This window comes from Chiloscyllium plagiosum, chromosome 12 (genome assembly GCF_004010195.1).
Source record: "Chiloscyllium plagiosum isolate BGI_BamShark_2017 chromosome 12, ASM401019v2, whole genome shotgun sequence".
In the NCBI taxonomy this organism is placed as follows: domain Eukaryota; kingdom Metazoa; phylum Chordata; class Chondrichthyes; order Orectolobiformes; family Hemiscylliidae; genus Chiloscyllium; species Chiloscyllium plagiosum.
Window position 1 is genome coordinate 19,880,010 of NC_057721.1, and position 25,341 is coordinate 19,905,350.

The 25,341-nt window shown below is 41.4% G+C and overlaps 1 protein-coding gene across 1 annotated transcript in view; it reads left to right on the plus strand.

The window, feature by feature from the left end:
* The window catches only part of arhgap31 (Rho GTPase activating protein 31), a 102,861-nt gene that overhangs the window by 34,835 nt on the left and 42,685 nt on the right, over positions 1–25,341 (plus strand). The window contains exon 2 of the mRNA XM_043700660.1: positions 24,361–24,463. Within this exon, the coding sequence (XP_043556595.1) occupies positions 24,361–24,463 (103 nt within the window). The remainder of the gene's footprint in view (positions 1–24,360; positions 24,464–25,341) is intronic.

Below are 25,341 nucleotides of genomic sequence, written 5' to 3' on the forward strand. Positions count from 1 at the left end.
ATTGCAACATTTAAGAGGCATTTGGATGGGTATATGAATATGAAAGGTTTGGAGGGATATGGGCCAGGTGCTGGCAGGTGGGACTAGATTGGGTTGGAATATCTGGTCGGCATGGACAGGTTGGACCGAAGGGTCTGTTTCCATGCTATACATCTCTATGTCTCTATGACTCTATGAGTAGCGAGATGTCTATTAATAGGGAACTGTTTCTTGTTAATAGTCTCATTAACAATGAATCTCATCTCATTAATATTCAACATCCTATTCTATGCCCCACTGTGATGAAATTACACTTTGATAATTCCAAACATGAAAGTTAGAACGGGTACCTGATGTGTGAGCTCACTGGCATCTTGGATACCCATCCACAGTCTCAAGGGATAATCCAGGGCACCAACCATATCCTCCATCTATGGATGCTGCCAGCCTCTCAGAAACCTCATGGCACCTCTCAATCTATTTGCTGCTTGTGTTTGTGTTTTAAAACTACACTGCATTACAATGTCACTACAAGGACACGTTTACTCACAGGATCAGGCACCCAGCTCCCAGACTAGGTCAGGCTGCATCTCAGGGTCACTCAGTTTACTCTCTGAGCACTCAATCACTTTGTACCAATCACATGTTCACAATATCCCAGCATTGCCTCGCCTTATCTCTCTGCGCAGTCACGGAGACCTGCAGCTGGCCTTTTTGCTTAGCGGACTCCAGTCAAGGGGGTGGACATCTTGCCATACTCCACATGACAAGGTCAATCTCATAGCTGCACGTTGCAGAAGCAAATGCTCATATCTACAAGTCTAATGAGGTGGGGGGTGGGGGTGTTCCTCAGTGAAGTCTCCTGTCAGTCAGGTGGGTCCCAGCACAGTAAGGCCAGAGCAGCCTCCGAGATCAGTCCAAAAGCTTGGCCATGGTCAGATGTCATTTTGGGCTGGTCTCGGTCAGGGGGTCCAGGACCTCCACAGTGTAGGAAGTAGGTCATGATCATCGCAGCCAGTCTGGGAGTTCACATTGATGCAGTCGGGTAGATGTACAGGCTTTAGTCAGGGCCATGTGAAGTTCTTCTTCAGTGCTGTCCAAGTTTGGTTGTTCAAAGGGGCGGTCCACAGACAATCCATCATATCTGTCAAATAAAGAGAAAATGGAAAGCAGGGAAGGGACCATGGGTAAGAGCGTGGGGAAACTGTTCCAGAGCAGGGACTACAGACATGGAGGTGGAGGGGATGATCATTGCCAAGAGGCTGGCAATATCTGTAAGGGGAGTTTCCATAGACCTTTTCAAATGTGATGTTCACGATGCTGACGCACTGCCTTCACCCATGATAATCACAGTGTGTCAGTTATAATAGGAGCTACACAGGCCTGGTGTACATTGGTCAAAGGTGGCGAGGTGTCCTAGTGAGTGAGTGAGTGAGTAGGCAGAGCAGAGGCCACATAGGATCAATGGTGTTGGAGGCTGTGGGGTGCGGAGGAAGTGGATGACAGAAGATGTTGGCTGCAACATTGAGAGTTGGCAAGCATTAGTTTTGTTGCGAAGCATGGCCAGTAGTTGGACCACAGTATGTGTAAGGGGTATAGTTACTGACCTTCTCACAACACTGCTGGGCATTTAGTGAGACAGCACCCTGATGGTGTAATCTGTTCGCCCCATTCTGGGGCAAGAGGGCATTCCTTCTTTGCATAGCATCTTCAAACAGGGCATCCAGGTCACTGTGTCCAAAGTGGGGCACTGTTTGCCCCCTGTGTCATGTGTCGGGCAAATGTCAATAACTGTGCAGGTCAATTTCGGAATACCAGTGCATGTCCAGGAGTGGAAGCCATGGCTGGCCGTGCTTTCTGGAATATCGGGCAAGTGATAGGGTGTTCCAGCTATAGCAAGATGGTAGAACCGGGATAGCATCGAATGTGAGGAGACGTGGTGGGAGATTAATGACGCACGTTTAGGACAATACAGTGTGAAATCTCATTGGCGTCATGGAGAGAACCATACCTCCTTCCCAAAACTTGACAGAATTGGCATTTAATCAACCTTGCAAGATTCAGCCTTCTATGTTTAGATTTTAAAAATCTGGAAAAGAAGTAGAAGACAATGAAACGTTTCAGTTGGGATAAGAATCCAACTGGTTCATTAACATCCTACAGTTTTGGAAAGAGGCCAACCTTGCCCAGTCTGTCATGATGTCCAATTGCCCTCAGTTGTATTGACATCTTCTCAAGGCAACAAGAGCTGGGCAATAAATGACAGTAATGCCCACAGCATGAAAATGAACAGAAAATAAGCACCTCAGCTCCCTTGCTATCTCCCTCAGTATAGCAAAGCATTTCTTCAGTGCCTGACCAGGGTGAGGGATAGTGGTTTCCTGCTTCATGGCTGCTTGCCTCGTCCTTTGCCAGAGTTTCAGCAACATTTGACTAATAAAGAACTTTCATAACTGAGATCAGCATTTTTTGAACTGCCCATATTTGGTTAAATTACCTTCTGAAGGTTGAGACCTATAAATCCAGAGGTGCATTTACGCATGACCTTCTAATATGATTGTAATCAGGAAGCTGTAGGTTTGTGCCAGAAACACACAGGAGCCAACAGGAAATGTACTTTGATAAACCAGACTCTTACTAATATCGTCTTGATACGTTTTTACAAATTAAAATCCAGTTTGCGTGTGAACCTTAAGAACTGTCAGCAAGGTTTCCTGGAAGCAATGTCAACAAGAATATACAGAACGACCCTACAGTTACCAAATCGTTGTAGCGTCTACACAAGTCAGGTTCAGGCATTGTACAAATTTGCAATGTGATTTCCTAAGCTTTTGTTGGGATAGTGCTGCAGAAGTTTTACTGTTCACCTACAGACAGCAGTTTGGTGCCTCAGGGTATCTGAATGATGGCACCCCTGGCAGTGCAGAACTCCCTCACTATAGCACTGTTGTGCCAGTTTAGGTTCTCAGGTTGTATCAGCTACATATTTGATACACTTGGAGTGTAAGACTCCTTCCATCATAGAGCCATTTATACTGGATAAAATCCTGGCTTATCCTATTGCTTGGAATTTGGTGCAGTCAGTGCCTTGGTCCTCTTGCCTGAAAGAGTCAAGCAAATTGTTGTGTATCCTTTGAGTCTGTCATTAAGAAGGATAAGGATCTGTTATGTAATTTAATTTTTAAGAACTCCTTTCAACTCGACTGAAGGATATGTTTTCTTCGATCCTTTCTGGGGTATGGGTGTTGTGGGCAAGACCAGTATTTCTCATCAAACCTAATTGTCCAGAGGGCAGATAATCACATTGCTGTGGGTCTGGAGTAATAGAGTCATATAGCATGGAAACAGACCATTTGGTCCAACTTGTCCATGTTGATTAAGTTTGCTGAACTAAACTAGTCCCGCTTGCCTGCGTTTGGCCCATATCCCTCTAAATCTTTCCTATTCATGTACATATCCAAATGTATTTTAAATGTTGTCACTGTAACTGCATCTACCGCTTTCTCTGGCAGTTCATTCCATATATGAACCGTCTGCCATGTGAAAAAGGTGCCCCTCAGGTCCCTAGTAAATCTTTCTCCCCTCACCTTAAAAATATGCTCCGTGTTTTGAACTCCTCCATTCCCGGGGAAATGGCTTTTGCTATTCACCTTATCCATATAAGGTCATCCTTCCATGCACAATGACTAAAGTCCCAGCCTCTCCTTGCAACTCAAACCCGCCGTTCCTGTAAATCTTATCTGAACCCTCTCCAATTTCATAATATATTTCCTGCAGCAGGGTAAGCAGGACTGAACACTCAGATTGGCCAGACTAAACTACTATCCTTCCTATTTTTTTGTAATTTCTAACTGGAGCTGAATGAGATTTGTTTTCAAGATATGGTGGTTTCACATTGGTTGCAACCATAATTTCTCCATATCATATGTCTCACGTCATGGTTACAGTGTAGTAGGAGGCCATTTGGCCCCACATGTCTGTGCCAACTCACCTGATCTACTCATCTTCCTTCTTCCAATAGCCCTGCACATGTTCTTTTAATTATCCCATTTCTTTTGAAGGGCTGTTTAGAAACTGCCTGTCCCACACTTTCAGTGCTTTCCAGATCCTAACCACTTGTTGCCTATAGCAACAGCTTTTTTTCAAGTTGCTTCTTTTGCGAATTGGTGACGTCTGATTCAGAATCCTTCCAGCAGTAGAAACAATTCCTCCCTATTTACAATGATCCAATACTATTTTCAATGTTCAAGTCCCCCCATGATTTTAAACACCCTTATGAAATCTCCTCTTTTCTTACCTCCTCTAAGGAAAACAGCCCCAGCCTTCACTGAAGTTCTTCATCACTGGAATCATCCTTTTGAATCTTCGCTACATCCTGTCTAAATGCCCAGAGCTGGACATCATTTTTGAGTTGAGGCTGAATCACACTATTATAAAGACTTCCGTTGTTTCCTCTATTTGCACCTTGTGTTGTTGTGCATAAAACCAAGACTACAATATGGTCAACTAACTGTTTTCTCAACTTGCCCCGCTACTATCAAAGTTTTGTCACATGTGCCCAAAGTCCCTCTGCTCCCTCAATCCCTTTCAATTTGTATCCTCTATTTTATATAGTCCACCCTTGTTCTTCCTTCCTAACTAAATCACTTCCCATTTCTTTGGCATTAAATTTTATCTGCAACATGTTCGTTGTTGCCTCTAACCTGTCCATGTCTCCTTGAAGTCCATCTCAATCCTCCTCACTGTTCACAATACTTCAAAGTTTTGTGTCAAGGAACATGTGTCACATTTGTCTTGTTGTCGAGTTCATATCAGAGAGCTATCACTCAATGAAGTTGGTTATGCAATGGATACAAACAAATTTTGGCCTCTACTAGCATAGAGAATTTGCCTTCTGAACAGTCAAAATTAAATTCTCATTGATCCAGCAACTCAGACAATTACAAGATGTTGAAAGGTCAGTATCTAGTGTGACTGATAGACAGTGACTGGATAGGGCAGATCACAGTACATTTTAGATATCATTTAAACAGTGAGTGAAGAAGAATGTCTTTAAATCAACACCACACAAGGTATTGAATGCTGGCAGCCACTTGCAATTGTGTGCCATTTTTTTCTGAAGGGCTGTCAGATGTTTACATTCTTAATGAAAGATTTAAACAGAGCTGGAAAGTTAAACAGTAAGTGAAGAGGAATGTCTTTAAATCAACACCACACAAGGTATTGAATGCTGGCAGCCACTTGCAATTGTGTGCCATTTTTTTCTGAAGGGCTGTCAGATGTTTACATTCTTAATGAAAGATTTAAACAGACAGAATATGTAAACAGGTTGTCTCCAATGCTTAAACACTATAGATCCTGTTCTACTTGTTCTTGGGATCTGGGAATCACTGAAAGGATCATAGGAAGAATGTGGAAGCATTGGAAAGGTTGCAAAGGAGATTTACCAGGATGTTGCCTGATATGGAGGCAAGATCTTATGAGGAAAGGCTGAGAGACTTGAGGCTGTTTTCTTTAGAGAGAAGGTTAAGAGGTGATTTAATAGAGGCATACGAGTTGATAAGAAGATTAGATAGGGTAGACAGTGAGACCATTTTTCCTCAGATGGTGATGGCTAGCATGAGGGGACTGAGCTTTAAATTGACAGGTGATAAATATAGGACAGATGTCAAGGTAATTTCCTTACTCAGAGAGCAGTAAGGCGTGGAATGCCCTGCCTGCAACAGTAGTAGACTCACAAATATGAGGGGCATTTAAATGGTCATTGGATAAGCGAATGGATGATAATGGAATAGTGTAGGTTAGATGGGCTTTAGATTGGTTCCACAGGTTGGCACAACATTGAGGGCCGAAGGGCGAGTATTGTACTGTAAGGTTTAATGTTCTACTGGCAAGGCTAACATTTGTAGCTCATCTCCAACTGCCCCGAGAAGTTGGTGGTGAGCCATCTCCTGAAATCACTCCAGTCCATCTATTTCAGATACATCCACAGTGCTGCTGGGAAACAAGCTCCAGGATTTGATCCTGTGACAATGAAGAAACAGTGATATAGTTCCAAGCCAGGTGGTTTTCCTGTGTATCTGCTCCCCTTTCACCCCTGGACCTTCTAGATGTTAGAGATTTCAGGTTTGAAAAGTGCTGTTGAATGAATTTTGGTTTGTCATTGCAATGCATTTTGTACATGATACACACTGCCATCACTGTGCATTGGTGAAGGGGCTAAATGTTCAAGGTGATAGGAGTGCCAGTCCAGTATACTGATTTGACTTTCTGTGTTGAACTTTGAGTGCTATTGGAGTTGTACTCATCCAGACAAGGAGGGAGTATTCTGCCAATTATGGCCTGTACATTGTGGATGTTTGGGGAGTTGCACACCACAAACTTCCCAGCCTCTGACTTGCTCTTGTAGCCACTGCATTTGTATGGCTGGTTAAGTTCAATTTTCTGGTCAAGGGTCAGCTCCAGAAGATGTTGGGAATTCAGAGAGAGTAACGCCGGGCAGTAATTGGTCAGGTTTGAGCTTTTGTGCATAGTACATCCCTGGGCAATTTTCCACTTTGTCAGAGAAGTACAAGAATGAGAGCTGGATGGAATCAGTTTGGCTAGGAACATGGTAAGTCCTGAAGCACCAGTCTACATTATTTTTGCCTGAATCGACAACCCGCCCACCATATGTAAGTAGATATTCAAGTGTCAATTAAACTTGGTAAGAGCTGAGTTGACCCCAGTATTACTCTGCCCTTGCCAGGCAGGCAGGTGGGAATGGGGAGACTGTATTAGTTTTTAAGAGGACAGGAAGGAGAGCGGGTACTTCCTTCAAAGGATGCCCTTTGTGCAGTGGGGGCATCCAATGAAGACAGTACCCCACCCATTTCTTTCCTCCCTCCCTACCTGGACTTCACAACTCAAACTCCTTTCTGAAGATGTTTGCCGTCAACGTACCTGGGTCCATTGGGGCTTTCATTCTGGCACCAGTTGCAATGCCGGTTGTGCCCTTACCAAAAGCTGGTGCTACTGGGATTGCAGGAGCTGCCAGATTGGTCAGGAGCTCCAGACGGTCAGAGGCCTTGTGACTGAGGGGCACCAATTTAGCCAGTCCATGGCACGTTATAGCAATTATCAAGATTTCAATGGTCACTAATTTTCCTTCTGTGGGATCGGCCCCTCTGCTGCCCACCATGATGGAAGGCGTGCTCACAAGAACCGAGCAGTAGAAGCATCTGCCTCACAGCTTGAAGAGCAAGGGCAGAAATCAGATTCTTCTTCAGGGCCTACCATAACTTCAGCCTGCAAACTCCGAGAATTTAATCTGTCACTCAATTCTACATGAGAAACGTTGTAAGCAGTGGAATACAGCACAGCCTGAATTAGATTGAAATAGCTGAGAAGGTCGGCTGTATTGACACATACCAGTGAACACCAAAAATGTCTTTTCATGGACAGCTTCCTTTTAGAAAAAAATAAAATAAATGGCCATATTCAGAAAGCCTTCCGGAGCGATGTAAGGATTCAACTGTTGGTAGGTTTTGCTATTTGAAGGCCAGAATCGACATACTGTGCCTTTTAATGTAATTCAAACGTAGGCAGAAACATACAGTCACATACTGTTCAAACTTATGAATACAGAATTCAAGCAGCCAGTATGGGAACGTCTCCAGATTTTTCATTCAACCTATTTGGGCTGACTCCAGCACTAAGAGAAAAACATGTGCAGACAGTGGTAACTGTGGATCATTTCCAATCCCAGGCTGGTTACCAGGACATCGCCACACCAGCCTCATGACTCACAGATGTGATCCAGGGAGCATTTGCTCCTCTGCAAGTCAGAAACACACAGTCAATAAAAGAAAATAAAAACTTGCATTTATATAGCACCTTCACTCGGTCAGCGACATATTTTTGAAGCACTGTTGGAATATAGGAAACACAGCAGCCAATCTGTGCATTCTAAGTCTCATAAGCACCTGATTATGATCAGGTAATCTGTCTTTTGGTGATGTTCCTTATTGATTGAGAAATGAATATTGGACAAACACATTTTGCGTCTCTACTGTACCTGCCTGAGTCTGAACAATGTGTGCAAAGGTTTGGCATGCAAGGTAGTAGAAAGTGACACTACAGCCTGGTGCATAAGACATATAAAGTTGGATCAGTAGTAGACCATTCGGCCGCTCGAGCCCACCCCACTGTTCACAAAGATTCATGGCTGATCTGTTTATGTTTGATTTTCACATTCCCATCCACCTTGAAAACCTTGATCGCTTTGCCTAACAAGTATCTATCTACTTCAGTCTTAAATATATTCAATGACCCTGCTTCCACCATTTTCTGCAACAGCGTTCCAAACTTGTCCACACTGAGATTAAAGACATCTCCTTCTCTCAAAAAGGCCACCCCTAATTTTAAAGCAATATCTCCTAATTCTGGTCTGACCCACAAAAGGAAGCATCCTTTCCGCCTTCACCTTGTCTAGAACATTCAGTGTCTCAAACACTTCAACCGTGTCTAAGTGGGTTTTCTCCGGGTGCTCCGGTTTCCTCCCACAGTCCAAAGATGTGCAGGTCAGGTGAATTGGCCATGCTAAATTGCCCGTAGTGTTAGTTAAGGGGTAAATGTAGGGGTATGGGTGGGTTGCGCTTCGGCGGGGCGGTGTGGACTTGTTGGGCCGAAGGGCCTGTTTCCACACTGTAAGTAATCTAATCTAATCTAATCTAATCTAATCTAATCTAATCTAATCACCATCACAAAATTATGAGGGGCATGGATAGGATAAATAGACAAAGTCTTTTCCCTGGGGTCGGGGAGTCCAGAACTAGAAGGCACAGGTTTAGGGTGAGAGGGGAAAGATATAAAAGAGACCTAAGAGGCAACTTTTTCACGCAGAGGGTGTACGTGTATGGAATGAGCTGCCAAAGGATGTGGTGGAGGCTGGTACAGTTGCAACATTTAAGAGGCATTTGGATGGGTATATGAAGGGAGGGGTTTGGAGGGATATGGGCTGGGTGCTGGCAGGTGGGACTAGTTTGGGTTGGGATATCTGGTTGGCATGGACGGGTTGGACCGAAGGGTCTGTTTCCATGTTATATATCTCTTTGACTCTATGACTCTAAGTCACCCCTCATTATTCTAAAACCCGATGGAGACAAATCCAGCTTGTCCATAAGACAAGGTCATTCCAGGTATCAATCTAGTAAACATCCTCTGTACCACCTCCAATGTATTTACATCCTTCCTTAAATACTGCACAGAGTATTCAAGATGTGATCTCACCATGCACTGAATAACTGAAGCGTAACTTTCATATTTAATTCCTCTCATAACGAAGGATAGAAAGTGGCCCTTCTGGCATAGTGGCCGTGCCCCTACCACTGGGCTAGAAGGCATTGGTTCAAATCCCATCTACTTCAGAGCTGTATCGTACTGTGACTGATCCAGGTGATTAAAGTGTCAAAAGGACAGATTTTCATTAACCTATTTGATCACGTGCTATGCCTGCATCCAAATGTCTGTGATTTATACACCAGAGCACTTTATTCGCTATTTACCTCGGAGTTCCATAGTGATATGCCGTTTGAGTGATACTCTGCTTTTTTCCTTCGCTCAGCTGAAGTGAACAACACCACATTTTCCCACACTAGAATCCATCTGCCAGATTTTTGCCCAGTTGCTCAAACTGCTTGGGTCCTTCTGAAGACTACTTATAACTCCTGCACAACTGCTCCACTAAGTCATTGATGTAAGTTATAAGGTGAGGGCCATGCACACGACCCAGTAGGTCTCCATTCATCCCGTCCTGCCAATAAGGCAAAACCCATTTGTACACACTGTTGGTTTTCTGCCAGCCAGCCAATCTTCTATCCAGATAAATATGTTACTTCCACATTATGAGCTTTCAATATCCGCAGTAATCTTTGAGGTGGTGCCTTGTCATGTGCCTTTTGGAATCGCAAGCAAAATATGTCTATTTGGCATCCTTTAATCCATAGCACATGTTCTTCCTTCAAAGAAGTTTAATAAATCAATGAAACATAATTTGCTCTTCACATGATCATGCTGTCACTTCCAGATCACTTTGATGTTTTCTAAGTGCACAGCTTTAACCTCTTCAGTAATCAATTCAACCTTCCCAGGACAGATACCAAACTCCCTGGCCTATATAGTTAATCAAATCTGGAATTAAAAATTATTTGTATTAATGAGGAACATGAAGCCATCATTAATTTTTGTAAACACCTACCTGGTTCACTCATGTCCTTTATGGAAGGTAGTCTGCCACTATTACCTGGTCTGGCCTCCATGGAATAGAACCTTAACTGCCTTTAAAATGCTCTACTGAGCTGCTAAGAGCATTAGGATTGGGTAGCAAACGCTGGCCTTGACAGTGACACCCATATCCTTTGAGAGAATTTATTTAAAAACACATTAAGGATCATGACTTGTTGATCATAACCTCCTCATTGATACAACTGCCCAGTCTCATGTACAACTGACCACTTCTGGTTATATTTCCCCATCCCATTTGATTTCTTCATCTACCCCAGAGGCCTGTTCAGCAGTTGATTATTGTACCAGTCTGTCAATTCTATCATGATCAGACAGGCTGATGGGTAGGGAGCAGCAGCAGCAGTATTTCATGTTGTGCTTCAGTTTTGCTGACTTCTTTTTTCCCCAGGTCTTTCAATCTACACTCTCTCTCTTTTTTTTACCTAACTTTCTCTTCCCTGGTTTCTTTTTTTCTCTCACCTATATCTCTCCAGTTTTCTGTCTATCTCTGCCCAGTTTCTCTCTGTTCCCTCTCTAATTATTTTCTCTACTGATATCTCTTATAATCTCAAGTTGCTATAGCTTTCTCTCCACAGCTTCTCTTTCTATCTATCTCCCTAACCCATGTTTTTCATCAGCCTGTCTTCCTCATTCCACAGACTTGCTCTCCAGCCTTTAGCCCTCAATCTCCCTCTGCAATGTCTCGATCTCTGGCATGGGTGCATTTGAATCTCAGACTTCAGATAAGAACATGTCCTCCACTCCCACTCCCCTTCTACGACCACCGTCATCAATAACACCCCAAATATTGTGAGAAATCTTGAGCGGTGAATAGAAGGGGGACCTTAAAAACACGAGCCTTGGAACTCATACTGATTGATCCTTACAATCTATTGCTGTGTATACCTTTTTAATGCAAATATCTTCCTAATGGAAAGACTAAACTCTGCTCCCAGTCAGTGCAGCGAAGTTGCAAAGCTGACAACTTGTAACTCATAATGATTTTATCATTTCATAACCATTTTTCAAGTTGCTGCTGGTTGTGGGATTGCTCAGCATTATATTCAGGGAGCAAATGATGTTGGACTAGGAAAGCAAAGAGGAGAAAACGTCACAGGCAAATGTCTCCTGGTTATGTTCTAAATTCCAAAGCTCGTTTCAAGTGTTGATTCCTAGACATATAATCATGAGAATGCACTCTGACAGGGAAACTGTAGCATAACTATAAACAAAGGACCCAGGCTAATGGTGTGCATCATAAGTCCAAATGCCACTATGACAGGGAGTGGAATTTAAATTCTATTCTTAAACTCAGAAACTGAAAGCAACTCTCAGCAATGATGACTATATCATCAATTAGGGTAAATATACCATTCGGTTCATTAATGTCCTTCAGGGAAGGAAATCTGCTGTCCTTACTTAGTCAGGTGTACGTGTGATACCAAACCTACAACAATGTGTTTAATGCATAGCTGCCCTCTGAATTGACGGAATTAGGCATTTAAATCAAGAGCAAATAGGAATAACTAACCAATGCTGAGAACAAATAGATGAAAACAATTTAGTTGGATCCAAACTGTACAGGATACTTGTCTTTTTCTTCAATTTACTCTACTGCAGTTGCTGCTCGTATTACAGTCACCTCTACATTGGCAAGATCAAACACAGACTGAGTGACCGCTTTGTGGAACATCTCAGCTCTGTCTGTAACAATATCCCTGCACTTCCAGATACTTACCATTTCAATATACCATCTTACTCTGATGCTAAAATTTCTGTCCTAGATCTATTCTAGTGTCTCGAGGAAACTCAGCACAAGCTGGAGGAACAACACCTTATGATGGTTGAATATTCCAGACTTCATTCAATAGTCTATTAGAATCAGGAAATCTTGGTAGTAAATAATTTAAATAATACTAAAAAGAAACAAGCATTCAAAGCTTTTTGTCTTGTGCCTAGCAAAACTAGGAATCAGGAAGTAATTATATGGACTATGTCTGAGCAGATTGACTGGATGAATCCTGTCCAGATTGTACATGGGCTTTGCAAAGAGTGGGTGCATTAAAGAGATGGCTTATTTAAAAATGGCCTTTTTTGAATGTTTTTTTGTGTTCTAATTGTGCCATTGCCTTTCTTATACTCATTGATCAGCATAAGAGTTGAACTAATACCACTGTTAGATTGAAAATCATTTTACCCTTTCAGGCATACACTGCTTGCCAGCAATACAGCATATTTGTAAAAGTTAGCTTGTGCCAAAACCATCTGGAATGTCTTGATATATTCACCACAACCAATCCTTTTTGCAGGTATTAGTTGAGCTGCTGATACCATTTGGAGAAGACTGCCCAGAGGATACGTTAGGTAGTAGAAAGGTTTTGATGTGATTAAACAGTAAAGGTTTGTTATATATTATTTAGTAGCTAGTCACATTATTCTTAAAATGCATGATTGTTTCTTGTGAAACATCTGGTTCAGCTTACGGTCTTAGCTATGTGATGTTAATCATGTGAACAATCACTGCACCACATACTGGAGACTAATGCAGCACATTGAATACAGTTAGCCCCTCCTGGGAACAGTCCTTTATATTTTGACGTGCCTTTCTTGTGATGTTAGTTAACCCTTTTGTTCATGATTCCTTTTATCCTAACACAGCAAGGTAAATCAACTCAGTTAAACTTATTGACAGCTTCAAACCTCACCTAAGAGCAATATAAGATCATTGAAGCAAGTTTACTGATAGTTTATAAAAACATCTTCTTTAAACTTAGCCCCTTTTATCTTAAACCTATGCCCCCTATAATTGCCATTTCTACCCTGGAAGAAAGACTCTGACTATCCATTCTATCCATATCTCTCATAATTTTGTAAACTTCTATCATATTGCCCCTCATTTTTTTGATGTTCAAATGAAAACAGACCCAGTTTGTCCATTGTCTCCTCATAGCTAATACTCTCCAAATCAGTCAACATCTGGTAAATCGTTTCCATACCCTCTCCAAAACCTCCACATGCTTCTGGTAATGTGATGAACAGAACTGTACACAATATTCCACATGTAGCCTAACTAAAGTTCTATACAGATGCAACATGACATAGCAATTTTTATACTCTATGTTCTGACAAATGAAGGCAAACATGCCATATGCCTTCTTGACCACCTTATTTACTTGTGTAGCCACTTTCAGGGAACTGCGGGCCTGTAGACTTAGATCCATTTGTATATTGATGCTGGTAAGACTTCTATCAATCCCAAGGACAAAGTGAGGACTGCAGATGCTAAAGATCAGAGTCATGTGTGTGGAGCTAGAAAAGCACAGCAGGTCAGGTAGCATCTGAGGTGCAGGAGAATCAATGTTTCAGGCGTAAGTCCTTCATCAGGAAGAGCTTATGCCCAAAATATCCATTCTCCTGCTCATTGGATGCTGCCTAACCTGCTGCGCTTTTCCAGCATTACACTCTCGACTTCGATCATTCACTGTATACTTCCGTCCGTATTAGACCTTCCAAAATGCATTACTTCACATTTGGCTTGATTAATCTCCAGCTACCATTTCTCTGCCAAAAACACCAGTCTACTTATATCCTGCTGTATCCTCTGCCAATTCTTGAAGTCTTCAAAGCTGAAAAATTATCTTCGGGTAGATTATGTTTTAAAATATATTATAGCGGAAACAATTTTTTTTAAGCTTACAAGTATCAGCATGTAGAATCCTAACTTAAGAATCCTTTGGGTATTGTTATCTATGCTTGGACGCTAGATTCAGTGAGGATATAAATGTGAGACTATACATGTTTAGAATTGCTTATGAGCGTTTTTAGGATGTGAATTTAATAATATTAATTCGATGTTTCACTGGGGAAGCACACTAGAAATCAACCACACTCTTCCTAAAGTCATACGAAAGTTACAGATTTTATATAAGGATACAGGAGTCCCCAACTAATCTGCCTTTTAGACGCAGGCTGACAGAAAGTACAGGGCAGTCTTCAGTACTTCGCAAAGGAATTACTATTCATTAAAAATAGATGTTCAAACTACAGTTAAAAAATTATGAACTATTCATATATAATTCTCCTATTTAGAACTCCAATTCACTTTTACACACCCCCTCTGCACACACCCCTTCAGACAGACAAAAAACACAACATGGGAATTATGGATGAAGAGAAAGACTGCAAAGGCAGTACAGCAGTTCCTGTCCATGGGGTTTGCTGCAATGATCCTTTTGCTGATTAGAATTCTGCTTGAAGATTTACCTTCTCCAGATACTTCCATTTGTTTGCTGGAAGTACAAGATGACTAGTTCAGTCACCGTTTCCTGATAAGAGAAAATATATCAGCTATTTTCAGGATTGAGATGCTTTTTAATTCAGAGTAAAATCAATTCCTTCTCTTCCTGGGGTCTGATGGTTTCTTACTCAAACAATCACACCTCCAAGCTGTTCAGCCATGTGGGACAAAGATAATTGAAAAAAAATGTGAAAATAGTTTTCTTTCAATCTTATTTGACTGAATATCCATATGCATTTAAGGATTTATACACTGTGTATAAATGTGAAGTCTTTGCTGTCTTTGCTATTTTATGATATAGTAAGCAGGTTAGCTAACACTCTGCTTGAGCAGGCAAATAGGGCCTCACTTATCCAAAAGGTGGCAATTCTTCCCTGCAGAGTACACTTGAGTGTTGGCCTTGATATGTGTGCCCATGCCCTACAGGGTGACTTGCTCCATGAACTTTGTGTTTCAGAGGCAAGTGTGCTACTGACTGAACCACAACTGACAGGCAATTATTTGGAACATGTCCAGTCTCATCACTTGAACAATCCAGCTCATTGCTGGCTGCATTTTCTCACTGGCAAGAAAGGCTGACAATGTGCAGACTGACATAACTCTCACTGCTGCCTGCAAGATGTATCCTCTTCAGTGACCCAGTGCACTCACTCCCACAAGAAACATGTGGCTGACACATTTGTGAGAAACCATGACAAGTGTTCTTTAGCAGTGTCCTGGAACTGAGGCGTTAACTGGGGAGGTAACTACAGTCCATTCCTGGATACCTGCTTGGCACCAACTACCCTGCAGTACAGACATTGATCACTTGAGGCACTGCTACCAAACCAAGATGGCGATCAGTGCATGAGACACTGAAGATGAAGAAACTCCTGGACCAGGAGAATGTGTCAGCAGTCTCAAACCAGTCTACATTCCCATCATGGGGACCATGCAGGCAGGATTTGACCTGACTTCATAAGTAATATTGCACATAGAAACATCCAATTATACCACTATATTTCTGAGGAAGTTCTCTTCATTACACAATTCCTTTATAAAACATTTGTACATATACATCTATACGAGAGTTTCATAAAATATTTATTAATACACCAATAAAATGCATAATAATGAATGGTGAATATAACAAACCTGTCTGATGGTGGGATTATTTTGTGGGCAATACCTAGGGTACACGGAAGACTACAACTCAAGATCTAAGTGTGGGTGCCAATGGGCAGGTGTCAAGAAAGTTTCAAAGAAAAAGACTTCAAAGGGAAAAATGTACTGCAAACTGAACTGCAATCTCTTCTGAGTTACCTCAGACTGAGGGAGAATAATGGCAGAAGAGAGAGCAGTTTAAACCTGAGGCATGTTTGTGTTTTCCCCAATCAAGACCGCATAAGCACATGGGTTTAAAAAAAGCCAGTTTTAACTCTGGTCTGTGTGTGCTGGTGGGTGAAAGTTTGCGTTAAGTGTCACAGCTGAGAAAAGTCTATTCACCATTGTGCAAAAACAATGAAAGTCATTCTCGTTTTTCTAGAAGACAGAACGCAAGCGAAGCTGCGATCAACAGGAAACAGGAGAAAAGGCCTGTCAAGCCAGGCATCTCAAAATGAACTACTCATCTTCCAATAGCAGTGCTAACGCTATCACCCAATGGCTGCATTGGCCTATCAACTACTCTTCACAGAAATCAGAGACTGACCCTTATATCTTTTAAACTTTATCTATTTTGGACTCAACTTGCATTTCTAATCTGTGTGCATGTGTGTTGTATTATTATTTCTTATCTGTTGGTGAGTAATAATCTCATTGTTTCATTATATCAAGAAAGCCTGGCTAAATTGACACCTTTCAAAATAAAAATGCATTTTTGTCTGGGAGAAAGGTATCCAGAGGGAAAGGTTCCTGTTTAAATTCACCTCGTTTTGTACAACTGAGGGGGTGAGTGAATAAAGAAAGTGAGCCATCCTCACCTGGGAGCATAATGATTTAGGGTATCTGTCTGGAACTATAATAACTGGTAGAACCTCACCCAGGATCCGGTTATGACATCTTGTAGTTTCAAATTGAAACCTGACAGAAAGTTGGAGATGTCAACCAGGAACACCAAGTCATTTGACCATTCATCATCATCCATGAAGCTGGCATATCTTCTCTTGTTTTCTGCAAAGGTGTTTATTTTGTCATGTGTGAGTTTGTCTGCTGTGCTCAGCCAGCTAACATGACTGATATAAATGATGTGAAGAGGACTCAGAACGGTCAATTATTAAGCTCCCTGCCGCTTGTCCAAATGTACATTGGGACAATCCAGTCCATCAGATATCATCTCCAGGGTTTTTATACACATCTGCCCTTTGTGGATGTTGCAGTGAAGAGTAATGACTTCCTAAGGCGAAGATCTGACTATCGGACTGACAAATCCATGGTACTTGCCTGTCCAACAAGGGCTCCATCAGCCATCAGATCACAAAGTTCATCCCCTGAAGACTGAACTTCACCAGAACACATCACACTTCATTGAAAATGTCTTCCCCCATTGTTGTGCACTCCGTTGAACTTAAGTCAAATAGTTCCTCAATGACTTTGAATGTTTTTGGCACTCCTCATATAAAGATTGCTCATTAAATTGTATCACTTACATCTGTGGTATCATTGATCTCTAACCTGTAAAATCAACAGGCATCAAGTCTTGCGACCAGGGAACTTTGAATGTCAGATGTCGGGTCCTTTGCTGTTCTAGCAATGGCCAGATGCGAAAGGCTAAGTTTCTCTAATATTGGCTTTGCATGTACTCACTTCCATGACTTGGACAAGGGTCCTTGCCCAGGCCATGTGCACAGTTTCTGCAGACTGTGCAGTAGCCCATGGGCTACCTATTAGATGAGCTTGGTCTGTAACTTTCCAGAATTTCTATGCTCACTAACTCCAATGGGCATAAATGGAGCCTAAAGAAAAGTGCATGACGCTACTGGGAAACTTGAAACCAAAACAAGAACTTAGTCATGAAATAGCTTTGTTTGTAGAGAAACTGTGATTTTGTGATAGATACTGAAATTACAACCAGCAGATTTCAATGAAATAGTTCTTGAATAATATTGAGTCGATCAACTATAGATCTACCTTTTTCAACACAGGAGAAAACCCTTCCCAATTAAGTGGGATTTATCCTTAGGCTATAAACAAGACAACCACTTGACAAAATATTTACTTGTATTTCTAGGCCTGTTGTTGTACATGGATAACTTTATGTGGTTATTCTTTAACATGAGAAGTTTTGATTTAATGAAAGTCTTTTGTGAAAGATTAATTTGTCGTTTGTTGCAATATGGATATTAACTTAATGTTTTGAGGGTCTCTACCAGTTATAAAATACATTTATAAAATATAGAATTTGCTGGAGGAGGATATACTTACAAAAACTGAAAGTCTGTCAGAAAGACTGTAAAACCAATGTTTCTAATTTTCCTGGACTTCGTCAGGTCCACTAACCAAGGAATAAATCTGTATAATCCACTTTATTTCCCCACACTAGGGATTGCACAGTTTGAAATGCACAGTTCAATTCTGTTGCAAAAAGCACATTTTCAACACATTTTGGGTGTGTTGCTTTTTTCTACTGAAACAAACAACTCGTTTTCACTTCCTGTGACCTCAACCTTCCTGCTTGCTCGGGAAAGAGCTGTTTGAAACCTCTATTTAGCAATTACGTAAAGCAAAGGATGAGCTGGTTACAAAAGTGCCAAACCCAGCAACTACACAGTCACGCTTGGAGAATAACATTGAAATCATGCAATGTACTCTTCCTGATAGGCATGCATGTTTAGCAGAACTTTCATTGCTGCAGAAATATTCTGCTTACTCTTGTCGTTACATTCAACTTGGTCTCTTTCCTGCCTGTGCTGCCTTAATTTAAAATCATTTCTTTCCAATTATCTGATAATTTGCATCATTTCGGTACTAAATCCCCACATCATCATTATTGTTGCTTAATTTGAATTACTGGATAATTCAAAACAAATTTCAAATTAGAGTTTGAATTACTTGAAGTCAGCTATTTTGAATGGAGTGTTGGATGGATATGACATGAGCCGATACATATTAAAGATTTCTCATGTAATGTTTCAGCTGCCTGACAAGGAGTTGAATAGAGACACCACAAATATATTTCTTGAAAAGGGTACAAGTAGCAGCATTCTGCAGATGTTCTAGAGTGGGTCACGGACCCTGTATTCGTAACTAAAGGAGCAAGCTTCCACTATTGTCTGGGCCATAAAGGGATCCTGAGTAATGTTCCCTCTGTTTTTTCATGTGTGGCTGATTTATTTAAATACATTTGTCCCTTAGATAATCGTCAAGTTGTAGATCAGTCAACTGATATCTTAAAGCAGATGATTTAATCACCCCCATAGGAATTTTAAAGTTGCAGGATGTAGAACATCTTTTTACTGTCATGTATACTCCAGTACAGAAGTACAGGAATACAGTGAAAAGCTTTTACAATGGCTGCTATTAATGGCAAATTCTTAGGTACAAGTACCAGGGTACAAATCTTAGATACAAAACAGGATTAAAAGGATATGTAGAAGCATTATTTACAGTGTCTAAAAATTCAGTTAGAAATAAGATAGTTACAGCATAGTTAAAGGATTGACATCACAGTCCAGTAAAGAATTTCCAATAGCAGCAGCTCAGCACATGCTCTGACCACCAGTGCCAGGCCCCAGTCCAACACCCTGGAGCGTCGGAGGCTGAGGGGTGACCTTATAGAGGTTTCCAAAATTATGAGGGGCATGGATAGGGTAAATAGACAAAGTCTTTTCCCTGGGGTCGGGGAGTTCAGAACTAGAGGGCATAGGTTTAGGGTGAGAGGGGAAAGATATAAAAGAGACCTAAGGGACAACTTTTTCACGCAGAGGTGGTATGTGTATGGAATGAGCTGCCAGAGGATGTGGTGGAGGCTCATCCAATTGTAACATTTAAGAGGCATTTGGATGGGTATATGAATAGGAAGGGTTTGGAGGGATATGGACTGGGTGCTGGCATGTGGGACTAGATTGGGTTGGGATATCTGGTCGGCATGGACGGGTTGGGCCGAAGGGTCTGTTTCCATGCTATATATCTCTATGACTCTATGACTCTATAACTGTCTTGCTCCGCTCCAAGCCTCCAGTCCACTCCGCACTCGCACTCAGCTGCACGAGGGGAAACTGCACCAGGACTTGTTTTCCCTCACACTGCACTGGGACTCAATTCCCCTTACACTGCTCCAGGACTCATTCACCTCGCGTTGCACTAGGACTCGCTTCCCCTCACTCTGCACCAGGATTCAATCACCTTGCACTGCTCCGGGACTCATTCCCCTCGCACTGCTCTGGGATTCGCTTCCCCTCACGCTGCATCGGGACTCATTCACTTTGCGTTGTTCCAGGACTCATTTCCCTTCGTGTTGAACCAGGACTCACTTCCCCTCACACTGCACCAGGACTCGCTTCCCCTCATGCTGCTCCATAGAACGTGCTACTTCCACGTGGCTGAGCTTTGATATTCATTGAACAAACTTTGCTGGGGTAGGTTGTTTTGCACGCTGTCAATCAGACCTTTCCTTCACCCTTCAGCTTTGGAATGTTTCACACTGTAAGTGGCTATAAGTGTGGGCAATACTGTCTCTGGGTAAACTAGTCATCCAACAGTGATCTCTGCAACCAAGACATTGAAGAAATAAGAAAGAAACAGGGAAGCAAGAGGTAGAAAATTGAGCGAATCCAAATCAAATCAGCTGCTGAGCAAAGTAAAGAGGGAAAGAACAGATGGACTAGGATAGAAAACACCATTTATCTTCAAGTACAGGAAGGAAATATCACAATAAAATTTTAAATTTCAATAGAAATGATTACAAAGACTCAAACACAATTTGCTCTTTAGAAATGTTAAAAGATCACACAACACTGGGTTACAGTCCAATAGGTTTAATTGGAAGCATTATCTTCCAATGGGCTGCACAAATGTCCTACTTCTGGACTGGACTGAGTGGGTGGCTTTGCAAAACCATGTATCTCCTCATTAACAGGTACTCACCATTTTTAGCAGCTCTAACTCATGGGTGCATTTAATGATAATTAATATACAAATGCACTCATTTTATAAAACTCTAAAGGTGATTAAGGATGTGCTGCAATTTTCACAAGGCTAAGAGCAAAGTGGGCAAATTTCCCAACAACTTGTGGTAATTCACAATCCTCTGAGTATCTCTTCCTCACCACAAGCTTTTGGCTTATTATTAATAGTGGAAAATGTCAATAACCCTGTTATCAAGACGACAAAGTAAGGATCATTTCTTTAATAAATTTCAGTTTCAATCACTTTGACAGCCTTGAGCAATTGAAGATTTTAGATGGACAAGTGACACCAGCATATAACCCTGGCTCTAGCGTGTTTAATGGCATGGGGATATTTAGATTAGATTACTTACAGTGTGGAAACAGGCCCTTCGGCCCAACAAGTCCACACCGCCCCGCCGAAGCGCCACCCACCCATACCCCTACATTTACCCCTTACGTAACACTACGGGCAATTTAGCATGGCCAATTCACCTGACCTGCACATCTTTGGACTGTGGGAGGAAACCGGAGCACCCGGAGGAAACCCACGCAGACACGGGGAGAACGTGCAAACTCCACACAGTCAGTCGCCTGAGGCGGGAATTGAACCCGGATCTCAGGCGCTGCGAGGCAGCAGTGCTAACCACTGTGCCACCGTGCCGCCCACAGATATTGTCCATACCTCTTAGCCAGGTGGCCTAAGTTCATGTCTCATCTGCTCCAAAGGTGTGAAACAGTATGTCTAAATATATTGATTAAAAATATCTTTAATTCTGGATTTCTCAATTTGAGAGCTATACTCAGCTGACAACATGATAATAATTCTCACCACTCTTGAACAAGACATTGTAATAACTGCAAAATTAAAGGATGAGTAAAGAGAACTTGTGTTCATCTTTCATTATCTCAGGACATCCCCAAGTGCCTTACAGCCGTTAAGTATAGAGACTGTAGAAACGTAGCTTCCAAATCATGCAGAGCAAGATCCCAAAAAACAATAAATGTGAGAAATTACCAGATAATCTGATTTGTCAATGTGGTTGAGGGAAGAATTATTGAAGACACTAAGGCAATTCCTCCCCTCTTCTTCAGAAGAGGTGCTGTGTTTACATCCACCTGAGAGGGCAGATGAAACCAAAATCCCATCTAGAAAAAGTGTCATCTCTGACAGTGCAGTACTCCATCAATACTGCAGTGAATTGTCAGTCTGCAGTACAAGAACCTCTGGGTTTCTTAAATAGATTCTGGCCACAGACGTTGCCATTTTCATTCCGGGCAAATTATTCAGATACGATTTGGCGTCTGTTTCTGAAACAACAAAATTGTTATTAGAATTTCAATGAAGTGAAAATAATGTTGAGCAAAATGAGCACCGCGTTGATCTACATATATAATGCCGTATCTAACTGCCTCAGGCTTCACTTGCCTCATCACCTTCCTATGCAGCTTGTGTGTTCAGGCACTGTGTACACCAAGTTATGCACTACCACCAAGCTCACCACCAGCTTCTCAAGGGCAACTAGAGATGGGCAATAAATGCTGCCAGCCAGCAACGCTCACATCTCACAAATGAATAAATAAAAGAAATGACACAATGCATCCTATTCCAGCCAACAGTGCTGCAATACCCTATCTTGAGCTGACAGAACTCTCAACTTCAGCTGGCTGGGGTGAGAGAAGTGTGTTGACTCGAACAATGTTGAGTGTTTGTTAAACATGCAACCACACATGAAACAGTCACATTCTCAGTCACCGTGTAAAGAGCTGCAGTGTTGTGTTCACTGACCATGTCGCTTTGTATTAAATAAACATCGAAGGAAACAGTAATGGGAGATTCCCCAAGGTAGCCATATCTCATGTAATCCATCTACAGTCCTTGATGTTGCAATGGTTGTTTATACAGGGCAGGCCCTGACACCAGGGTTGAATTACAAGGGAGTTCTTTTTTGTATTTATTTCCACTGAATGCCATTGTCATTATTTCTGGGGTCCTTTTGAGTTAATTCTACCAGGAATTACTTAGAACACCTCTGCATGAGAGTTAAAGAATATCTAAAGCCCTGTCTAAATCTCTTTAGATTTCAAGAGAATGCTTCTTTATTTTTTCCATACTTCAGTAAAGAACATAAATCTGTTTCCTGCACACCTTGTATCTTAGTCTCTGAGCAACAGAGATTGTAGAGAGAAAGCTCCAGAATAGACCTGTTCCTAGAAAAAGTGATAACTATAATGATTTCTGAAATTGCTCATTTTTATTTTGGTGACATTTTACAATATACCCTTCTCTGTTCTGATCTCTGTAATGGGAAAGATATAATGATGTTAGGTGACATCAGTGCCAGTTTCCAGGGAGAGAGCTGTGCCAGAGAGAGATATACATCCTCACACCCTCACATAAACAACAGGAATTTGGAAGAAACACATCAGCGTTAGACTATAATGGGTATTTATTTCAGAGACAAGCTAGAGGAGAGATATCCAAATAAGATACAAACTGGAATGTAATCATAGACCAGTGTCTGTTCCATCCCCAGTTTTCTCCTGTGGCTGGTACAGTAACACTGACAAAGTATATACAGTTATGTTAAATGCCTGTCTAATACATAGCATGCTAGTACACCTGAAAAATGCAGTGTCTATGCAATAGGTTTGCAGTGGCAATACCACTTAATCTGCGTAGACCCCCTTCAAATACCAAGTCTAAACATGGCAGCTGGTTTCATGGCAAGGAATATCATAAGATCATGGAAAAAGAGCAGGAGAAGGTTAAGTAGCCCATCAAATCTATTCTGCCATCCAGTATGATCATGTCTGATGTGACTGTGGCCTTAACTCTCCTTTCCTGTCTGTCCCCCATAATCTTGACTGCCTTATCAATCTAAAATCAAACTAAGCCTTGTGTGTAATCATATACTGCCAACTCAGGTAGGGAACTGCAAAGATTGACAACATGCTGTGAGAAGAAAGTTCTCCTCATCTTCCAGATGGAAGATGCCTTGATTTTAAACTGTGCACCTGAGTTGTAGATTGTCCCACAGAAGGAAACATCTTCTCGGCATCAACCCTAAGAAGGCCCCACAGAATCCTGTATGGTTAATTACCATTATTTCTCGTTCTTGTAAATTCTCATGAGTATTGATCCAAATTGATGAACTTCTCTTCATAAAATAACCAATTCATCATATGAAACAGCTAGGTAACCCTCGCTGCATTGTTTTCACTTCAAGTATATCCCTCCTCAAATAAGGAAACTGTGCACAGTCTTCTAGGTGTTGTCTCATAAGTGCACTCGACAGTTGTAGCAAGATTTTGCTATGTTTAGAAGCCAGAGTAGGTATGATAGACAATGCCTGAGAATATAACTCTGTTCAGTGCTCTTGTGTTATGAAAATGCCAGGCAGATTAGGCATGGGGTTAAATAAAGAAATCTGGGAAAAAGTTCCAGCAAAACAAAAATATCTGCGTGGCCTGTTGGTTCAAAGTTCCTATTTTTAACTGTTCATTCTTTGTCATACTTTATAAGTTGAAAATGCATCGACTTCTTATCCCTGTTTTCTCTTGTGGATCACAATTCACTCCAAAATATGCTGTCAAAATTATGAAGTTAAAGCATATATTTCTTGTCAGGGGTCACTATTTCAGTAATAAATGGTTTGAAACAGTAACACAGAAAGGTTGGATAAAGTATTATAGTAGTATTTGAACAAGCTTTTTGAACCTCTCTTTTTCACACAGTTCCTCAAGTCCTCAAAAGCTGTGCAGAATTCATTGAAAAACATGGCATTGTAGATGGGGTCTACAGGCTGTCAGGAATTACATCCAACATTCAGAGGCTGAGGTAAGGCATTAATTACAACTTCATGCAATTTTATTAATCTGAAATGACTTAAGTTTGGAACTGCACTCCTCACTTAAATTCCTCAACAGTGAGGTAAGTGTTGTCATCACGTCTGAATGGGTGTCAACACGTTGTGTTTGACCTTACCAACTTGTCAAACTTAAAGCTGCATTACAGACAACAATTGCCTTACTCAGTGGAAGTCATCTCAGCCTGAACCAAACCTTTGCTTTGTATGTTCCTGTAAATGGCTCTGATTTTCCTATGCCTGGGTTTGTAACGGTGAAAGTGAGACACTGAGATTTGAAGTGATTGCTATGTTAAGTGCATTTTATTAATTGCAAAATTAAATATTAAGAAAGCTTGCCATGTTTTGTCTGCTGAATATTTTAATGAATAGATGCAAAAGGCAAGAGACTTGTCAATTTTCAATTCTTTCTCCTGGTGTGAGTGGAAGTAATAAAGGCCTCAAGTTTGAGGCAGTTACTTAACCCCTGGTGAAGAGGCCGGTGAAAATTTTTCACATGAATCTACACTTCTGTATATGTTCTATATTGTCTGCCAGGGAAGTTATTTGGGTGGAACTGAGAAATAAGAAGGGATGATCACCATATTGGGATTGTATTATAGACCCCCCAATAGTCAGAGGGAAATTGAGAAACAAACTTGTAAGGAGATCTCAGCTATCTGTAAGAATAATAGGGTAGTTATGGTAGGGGATTTTAACTTTCCAAACATCAACTGGGACTGCCATAGTGTTAAAGGTTCAGATGGAGAGGAATTTCTTAAGTGTGTACAAGACAATTTTCTGATTCAGTTAGTGGATGTACCTACTAGAGAAGGTGCAAAACTTGACCTACTCTTGGGAAATAAGGCAG